The sequence below is a fragment of the Seriola dumerili genome, unplaced genomic scaffold (genome assembly GCF_002260705.1).
Source record: "Seriola dumerili isolate Sdu_G_001 unplaced genomic scaffold, Sdu_1.0 BDQW01000003.1, whole genome shotgun sequence".
NCBI lineage: Eukaryota > Metazoa > Chordata > Actinopteri > Carangiformes > Carangidae > Seriola > Seriola dumerili.
The window spans coordinates 3,931,022-3,940,004 of NW_019174258.1; the positions used below are offsets into that span (position 1 = coordinate 3,931,022).

Below are 8,983 nucleotides of genomic sequence, written 5' to 3' on the forward strand. Positions count from 1 at the left end.
GAAAAACCCCAAAACATACACATTAACAACATTAAGGCTTAATGCTGATGCCACTGGACTGTTCATCCATTGTACGCACTAGAAAACCAGTAACCACAGACAAAAACTCCACACTTAAACTACAAAGAAAGGATTTACAAGATGGAGAATAGGGGAAGGAGAATGAGATCAAGTAAAAGAAACGAAAGATGGAAGAATTTATCTTCAGACTTTCCCACTAGCAGCAAATGCTAATATGGATGTCAGAGTAAGTCACTCTTATTGTTTGGTGTGCAGATGTATTTTCTCCCATTTACAACTGTATTTTCACGTGTTCACTTTGACCACTTTGGTATTGATGGCAAAACATCCATCAGCTTTATAGTCACATTCATTCATATACCGCTGTAACACAGAAGGTTCCAGGTCCCAAGTCAGGTCTAATCAACATTTCCTTTCCACATGGATGAAGGTTTGATCAGCTCTGATTGGCTGTTGGCAGCCTCTCGTTTATCTTTGTCTCCATTGGCTGCAGTCTTCACTTCAGTCAGCTCTGTTTTAGCTATAGAAGAACCCCGTTTCCTTCCTATAGAGAACATGCTCATCATGAGTTGTTTAAGTTGTCAGTAGTTGTGCTCCATAAGTTTGGCAGCTGGTGATTTTGTATCATCCGGCCTCCTCACCACATGTGCGTTGTGTGCGTTGTGTGTTTTTGACGACATGGGGTCTTTAAGCTGCATGCAAGTGTCTTGCTCTGTGTTTCTCAAGTTTGAGTCATTGGTGCTGTTTGTTTTCATCGAGGTGTGTCCGTATGAGATGTCGTTGCGGTGACTGCGTGTCATGGTGACTCTGAAGGTGTGTGTGTGCTGCAATTCCATCTTGTCCTCCTCTGACACTTTGACGAAGGGACACCAAGCAAATGCATGACGGAAACCAGCACGAAACCTGCACAGAGAAGGGAGAGGTGGTTTTCTGCTTCACGTTTTGGGGAACAGAAACTTGTGGAGGTCAGGATGTTGTTTACCTTTGGTTTAGACAGCAGTAGATGATGGGATTGTACATGGTCGAACTCATCGCCAACCAGAATATGGCCAGGTACACCTGACAAGGAAAGGAAACATGATGCCCAATAAATAGATAATCCAGACCAAAAAGAATAAATAACAGGCAGAGAGGCAGCTTCTAACCTGTTGGATGTAATGTTGCTTATAAATGTCTCTGTTAAACGATCCCAATATGAAGTAGATGTGGTAGGGCAGCCAGCAGAGGGCAAAGGTCACCACCACGACAACCATCATCTTCACTACCTATAGGAAATCACAGACAAACAATACGCAGTACAAGTCCATGTTACAATTGTATTTTCTATTGAATTTTGTCACATTTAATATCACGTAGCTCAGTTCAGCTCAGCTAAATTTAGCCCATCTTGTCTGAGTATTCTGATAATGCTGAAACTTTTAGAGTCCAGAGTTGTAGTTTATGACGGCAGAAAAGTAGAAGGGTGTGTGACCTTTCTCTTGGCTGTTATCTGGCTGTGGTAATGGTCTGTTGCCTCTCCGGGGATATGTCCACCCCACAGCGACTGGCCGACCAGACTGTAGGTCACCAGCATCACCAGCAGAGGGAGCAAGTAGATCAGCAATATCACCGCAAACTGGTAACTACACACAAAAAGAGAAAGCGAGAGAGAGGCTGGTGACTCCTGGAGATTTGAAAAAGAAAATATAACGAACATTAGATTCAGACAAGGGACTTGTCCTTAGTGATGATTAGTGACGTGACCACTTGGTCATTTGATTTCTAATGATACCACATACCTTGAGAGCTTTTAAGCCTGCAATTACAAATGTTAATAAGTCATTAATAAATAGATTTTGATCCAGACTTTTGGAAACTAGAGGACATGAAACATCCAAATATATGTATCCTTCATATACATGTAGGCTCACAGAATTTGCTGTATACTGATCTGCAAGTCACTGCTGTCATGTTATGCAGACTTTTACAGTAAGTATGCCTTTTCTAAAATGTATAACGTCACTGAGACAGTATGTGATAACTTACAAAATGTATATATGTACGTATGTGCAAGTGTATGTACATGTGTGCATGTATTGTTTTATATTATTGATCTGCCTTTTTGTAAATGTCACTGTTTCTCTTTATATCCATGTTTTGTTTTTTTTTATAAATGTTGTTCTTTCACCTTAGTTGATGTTTTCCTCCATAATCATCAGGCCAGTCGACCATGCACACAGTTCTGGGGTAATAAAATCTTGTCACGCTGTAGTAGCACTGAGGGAAAGCCAATGAAATGGCTACAATCCAAATCACAGCAATCACAACCTTTGTAGAGGTGGAGGACAGGCGGGGCTTCAGAGGGTGGATGATGGCCATGTACCTGAAAAAGGAAGAAAAGGTTTATTCATGTAGGCTATATGTGTGTATCTTGACCTAAAGATACACAGTCAGAATTCTGATGTTTAACTCTCTGCGACTCTAACCCTTTAACCCCTTTAACCCTTTGTGGCACATCTGTGCATTTTTAATCTTTGTGGCACAGATGTGCCACAAAGGGTTAAATGTTGAGTTCTGTTTTCACCCATAAAAATATACCCTGTTATTCATGAAACCATCAGATGTGAAATAACAATAAAAAATCTCTTCACTCAAAGTAATTTAAGAGTTCATGCTGTTTGTTTTTTTAATTAAACATAAGAATTTATATTAAATTAAATTTTGAAAGGAGAAAAATGCAGTATATGAGCCATCATCCTGAACAGGTTATTCTCAGCCTAATAAGCTTTACATTTGAAATATCATTCAATTCAAACTACTACTGATGTATGAACGCCCATTCACCTTTAATTCATTTAGTACTTTCACATGAGCACAAGCCTCATATTTTGCTCTGTGAAATGTTCATGAAATGATTACATTGATTCTTAGAGTAGAGGATCAGCTCAATGAAAGAGGTCTACTCTACAGAAAGAAACCATTCTGCAAAAAAATACCACAGCTCTTTTGTGTACCACATTTTGTGTGGTATTCAGAATTGTCTTGGTTTTATCTCAAGGGACTTTAATAGTCGTATGAACAATAGGCAGAGGCGTATTCATTTATAGATCTGGATTTGTATCAACATGAGGAATATTTATTTACTATTTATTTGTCTGTATGCTTGTCTCTATCTGTCTGTGGTTATGTCCTGGCCATCTTCCAAAGTTATAATCACAATATTTTATTCCTCCCTACATGTCTGTATGATAGGAACAGAATTCAATGTACTGACAGAGCGTAGAGTAATTGAGGGAAAGAGAGAAGAGGGAAAGACTGAATAATCAAGTAACTGCAGAGACTCACTGGCCATTTACATGTAATTTAAATGAAATATAAATGACCAAGGATAATAGCTAGTCTACTGTAAGTATTTGCATATCTGTTGTGCAAGAACAAGAGTCTTTATGCTCAATGAGGTGAAACCTACATTAAAAAGAAACAGTGCCTCCTGCTGTATCACCTTAAGAATAGTTCACTGACGGCAGCTTGTCATTCAGAGGGTAGAATAATACTAATAAAAATGAAATAATAATACTGAATACCAATAATCCCAGTAGCCATGGTAACCCATTGTGAATCTTATACAATATACTTAAGTCATTTAGCAACATTACTCAGTATTGCCGCCATAATAGTTCAATTAATCAGCTATGGCTATGAATCATTAATCTAAATTATTCAGGACTGAGAGTGGGATCTTGCATAAAATGATTTGCATCAAAATGATTTGCATTAAAGATGAAATTTAAAAATAATTTCTTACAGCATTCTGCTGTTAGAACAATTGAGAAAAAAAATCTTTAAACTTGTCATCTAAACCATAAAACATAAGCAGAAATAATAAATAATAAATGAAACAAACAAACTGTAAATAAGACAGGAGAACATGATATTATGTAATCAGTTATTGTGGCTCTGTTGTGTAAAACAATGACCCCTCTCAGGTCTTTTACTTGCATTAACCTTAACTCTCACTTCTCATTTTTATTTTACTTCCACTGGCCTCGCTCTTTAACCTGTTTTGATAGGCACATGTTACGTCAGTCCTGTCCAGGACAAAAAAGTACTGTGAGAGTTGTTGCTGCAGTGTGGAAGTAGCCACACACCTTGTGCCAGTTTATGAATGTAGATTGTGTTTCACAGCTTATCTGTTTAATGTGTCATTGGTTTTCCATTTGCTGCTGCAGCTGATTACACCAAAGAAGTGCCTTGAACACAGTCACTTTAACTGATGATTCAACAAAGTGGAAGTTAATGAGGAGGAATTATGGATTTATAAGCAGATTTTACACCTGATCTGATCCCTGCATATGGCTCATTCATCACTACACCTGTCCTGAGCCACAGAGAGCCATGCATCATATATGTCATGTAGAAATATGAGAGAATAATGAAATGCTGCATGAAACTCTCCTCTGGAACAATTGCATTGCAGTGTACAGTTACAAGTTTAGTAGCTGCACCTGTGCTATGAAATGCAGTCTCATACAACAGCCCTATGAAATTCATGTTCAGTTTGTGCCAGAGAGAGGAGTGGCTTCAACTCTGTAGTCATTTTTGAGGCTATGATTACTGGTGTACAGGACTGAAATGTATTAACATTCAGTCCCCCCTGTGTATGTAAATGGGGGTGGGCAAAACATTGGCAACACCCGCAGTCCAATGCAACACCATCACTAACCACAGCCTCAAAAATGATCACAGGTTTCATATAATATTCATTATAGCACTGTTGTTTCAATTTTATTGCATTGGATTGTAAAAGTTTACCTAATAAAGTAGTGACTATACATATCCTGTGTGAAGCACAGTTTTATAGTAAGAACAGACTGGCCATTCATGTTCCAGTAAGCATTAATGACATCTGTGTCTCTGCTGCCTGTTGACCCATATCTCCTTCATGCAGTGTTTTCATCTGTATTGGGTGAACAGTTTCTGCCAATGATGATGTTATCAAGTGATGCTCATTTGTCTGAACAACTGTTTATTTCATAAGAAGTTGCTGTTTAATCTCAAAAGACAAACCCCTGACTGGGCATGCCCGGGTCTGCCAGTAAACCAAACCAAAATAGACCGATCAGCCACAACGTTAAAACAAGTGACTGGTTTTAATGTTGTGGCTGATCGGTGTATGTGGGATGACATGTAGTTTTCAGGATATTTAGTATTCATCAACCAGTTTGTTAACCACATTTACAGTGTATACCATAATTATAATCCGTAAAGAAAGAAAAATTAATATATCACAGATAATAGCAGTTAAATGGGATATTCGCTAATACAACATGGTTTCTGTGCTGCTGAGTTGACTGTTTCAGTAACTGGTCATCCATCCCTTTTTGACTGTTTGCATAATGCATCTCCTAAATGGTGGATTGAGTTGAGGATCACTCATTCCATCAGTGTCTAATTGCTGGTTCAAAACAGTCTCCCAGGCACTGACTTGTCCATGTTAATGGCATTTTGGAGGAGAGCACCATCTTAACTGTAATGTATTAGAAACACATTAAATGGTTCAAGTTAGACCTAATAGGGTCTCTGCACAAGAGAGCTGTTCTTACCTGTCCACTGCGATGGCAGCCATCGAGTATATTGATGAAAACATTGCGGTGATGGGGAAGAAGTTCTGAAATCGGCAGTAGCCCAGGCCAAAGTACCAGTCGTTGTGAAGCGCATACACAAAGTTGAAAAGAGTGTTGAAGGTTGCCATGGAAACGTCAGAGAAGGCCAGGTTGACAATGAAGTAGTTGGTTACAGTCCTCATGCGTCTGTGAGCGAGGATAATCCAGATCACTGTGACATTCCCAGTGATGGACACCAGGATGATGAGGGAGTACGCTATAGCCCACAGAGCCACCTGAGAGAGGAGAGGAGAGGAGAGAATGATACTGAATTAAACAGATAATACTATCTCCAAAGAGACTTCATTTTCGGATTTGAAATCACTGGTTTTCTCTTTAAGACAAACAGGCCTCAGTCTGCAAGTAATTGTGAAAAGGGTTTGAAGAATGCATTCAACAAAGACGCTGCCCATTCAAATATTAACGCAAAACTTTTATTCAATTCTAATCGTATTTATTTCAACACTTTCCTTGAGTGTCTAATTAGTAATATGACAGCTAGATCAAAAGATGTTTACATTTTTAAACATATTCAGGACTATTTCTATTTCACTAAGACTACATTTGTCAAACATCTGATTTCTAGAAACGTACTTTTTTTGTTAAGAACAGCGCTTTTACAGAACTTTAGGTCCAGAGTCTCGTTCTTTCTAGTCTTTGATCAGACTTTCCTCTAAATGCTTGCTGGCTCTGCTGGATGTAACTCTCCCAGTGAGAAAGAGCTGTCTCTGACATCCACCAGTTTCATTTCTAATCCTCCCACCTGCCAGTCGGGCTGCTGGAACTGATTCCCAGTCGTCTCGTTTCCGTCCTCCAGCCAGTCGGCGGTCACAGATAAGGGCAATGAAGTGGCCTCCATGTCTCGTTCAACGTGTTGAATAAGACTCTCTGCGTCCATATTTTCTCCCAGTTTACCTGGTGACAGAAACTTTATGTATAACTGTCGGTGTGTTGTGCGCCATGCGTAATGAGACTGAAGGAGGTATAGATTGGTTATATTCTCTTGAAGGAGGCTTATACATGGGTAAAGATGTCTATGTGGTGTGTATTTTTCTGTGGCAAACAATAAAACATATTTCATGTATTTAAGGCTAGAATAATAATAAAAAATATTTACCCATCAACTAGACCATGTTAGCTGTACTTTATCAGAGTAAAATGCATTTTTCTTTTTGAGCCGCGTTACCTTCACTAGAGCTGCTTTAATATTTATTTTAATTTAAAGTTTTTAAAACGACTATACATTTCAGATTTAAGTTAGTCATGTTAATTACTCAGTTTCGTTGTGAAGGCATTTGGCTTGCTGAGCATCAGCAGAGTCGAGTTAATAATCATGCATCATATCACTCTGTTGGCAAGTTTCACAGTCTCCTGATAGCCTAATCTTACGGTAGCATATGTTAGTTTCAATGAACATTGTCCTTGTGCGTTAAATAAAGCTGAGCGCACTTGGTTTTTATGCACATTTGATTGAAAAAAAAGACTTTAACAACTATTACTAAAGCGAAATAAATTCATGAGCTAACATGTACATAATCCAGGCATTTGGCACATACACTCACAATAACAGGGTAATTTGACTGCAGAAGCGCAACAGCAGTGATAAATTCATGCAGGTGGACGACCCCGGGGATGTTCTCCTCAAAAATAAGACAATATATCTGTCAGATTATTACTTTCATCTTTCTTACCTCTCTATCTACGCTGTTGAGGGGTCAGTTTTTAACATCCGTTTGCCCAATCCATCGCAATTCCTGTGAGAAGATTAGACTCCTTCTGCGTAATGGACAACCAGGTCCATCCAATAATCCATCAAGACATCTTGATGTGCGCCTCTCTCTCTATCTCCCTCACACACATAGACACACACACACACATACACACACACACACACACACGCATATACAGGCACTCTGTCTCTCTCCTAGAATGTGTAAGTTGCTTATCACGGCACAAGCTGCAGAGAGTGACGGAGGCGCACGGACAAGCAGGCACGCGACTGTGCGCGTGGAGCTGTGCCAACTCCACGTACAAAGAGAGAGAGAGAGAGAGAGAGAGAGAGAGAGAGAGAGAGAGAAAGAGAGGGAGAGAGATAGAAAGAGAGAGAGAGAAGGAAAGAAAGAATCAAATTTAGCTCCTGTTCTCTCTCTGATCTTCAGCTGTAAAATGTTGCAAAAGCAGCTGTTAATGAACCAGAAAATCTTGAAAGAGAAAGAGGTGAGAATGGGATCCATTGTGTGTTATGACTCCAATCTAAAACAAGAGGCAAATGAATACACTATGAGTGGAATAGAGACTAAATTAGCGACATGAGAAAAGAAAGGTGATGAGACCTCCACTGCTATACCTGTAATTTCTGCAGCCATCAGCTCCCAGCTCCCTTGAAATCTGAATCAGTTTTGTGGTGGTTTCACGTGAAATTGCCTTTAAACTAGCCATTATCTGTTTTCCTCTGTGTCTGTTTGTCACAGCACACAGGAGACACACAGAGAGGGCTCATGCGCAACATGTACAGGGTTAGACCTCTGTGTCTTTGCATGATTTGAGAACAGATAGAGAGCTCTTTGGAGATCTCACTATTCATATATTTTCATTATATGTGGATGTAAGCAAAATAAATACAGACTCACTTCCTCAGTAAGATGCTTCTTCATTAGAGTTTATAATCAATTCCATTAATACTACATAACCTCTTGTTTGTTTGTTTGTTTTTACACTAAAAACTCTTGGGGTCCATTCTTGTGGTGATGGCGGTGTTCAACCTACATGCCTCCAGTATGTTGTAGGTTCGGTAATCCACAATCATCGTCATTGTAATCATCATCTGCAATCATCCAGGATCGAGTGAGATTATCCTCCTGCCTGCTCCAGCCGACAAGACCTCTGTTTTTGAGGTTGTGCTTGATGTTTTTTTTTTTTTTTTTTGTTCCTCTTAGCTAGGCACAATCAGCACATGACATTATTCATCATTATTTTTCTGTTGATCACACTCTCATTTAATGAGCTCTGTTGCTGCGAAAAAGCGAAGAGGTGTTCCATTGAATGGCTTGATATCTAAATTAATTGCAATGTTTCCTCCAGGATGAGATTTTATCTGAGTTGAAGTGATTGCAGGGTTGAAAATGAGGAGATTGATCAAAAAAGCTGAAACACTTGCAAACTACAGGGCTGTGTTTGCAGATTGGCAGTCGCATGTTTAAAGAAGCTGCTGCTGTCTGTGCTCCTAGTTAGAGCTGTGGCATCTGAAACATGACAAGACACTTAAATGTTCCCCCCAGAGACTGAATGAGTCAGTGTTTATGTGCTGCTGCTTTAAGAAT

The 8,983-nt window shown here is 39.3% G+C and overlaps 1 protein-coding gene across 1 annotated transcript; it reads right to left on the reverse strand.

Moving 5' to 3' along the window:
* Positions 1–602: 602 nt before the first annotated feature.
* tacr2 (tachykinin receptor 2) lies at positions 603–6,561 on the reverse strand. The gene is made up of 7 exons (XM_022741691.1): positions 6,427–6,561; positions 5,604–5,899; positions 2,189–2,383; positions 1,493–1,643; positions 1,167–1,286; positions 1,004–1,080; positions 603–924 (listed from the first exon to the last, which is right to left on the reverse strand). The coding sequence occupies exons 1-7, from the start codon at positions 6,559–6,561 to the stop codon at positions 603–605; spliced, it is 1,296 nt and encodes a 431-aa protein (XP_022597412.1).
* Positions 6,562–8,983: the final 2,422 nt, after the last annotated feature.

Bases quoted from the DNA above. Each gene is read 5' to 3' on its own strand.
- tacr2 (XM_022741691.1), bottom strand. From the start codon at position 6,561: ATGGACGCAGAGAGTCTTATTCAACACGTTGAACGAGACATGGAGGCC. The intron at 1,644-2,188 runs GTGAAAGAACAA...TTTTGTGTGTAG, and splicing joins GGAGGAAAACATCAACTAAG to TTACCAGTTTGCGGTGATAT. The intron at 1,287-1,492 runs GTCACACACCCT...GATTTCCTATAG, and splicing joins AGATAACAGCCAAGAGAAAG to GTAGTGAAGATGATGGTTGT.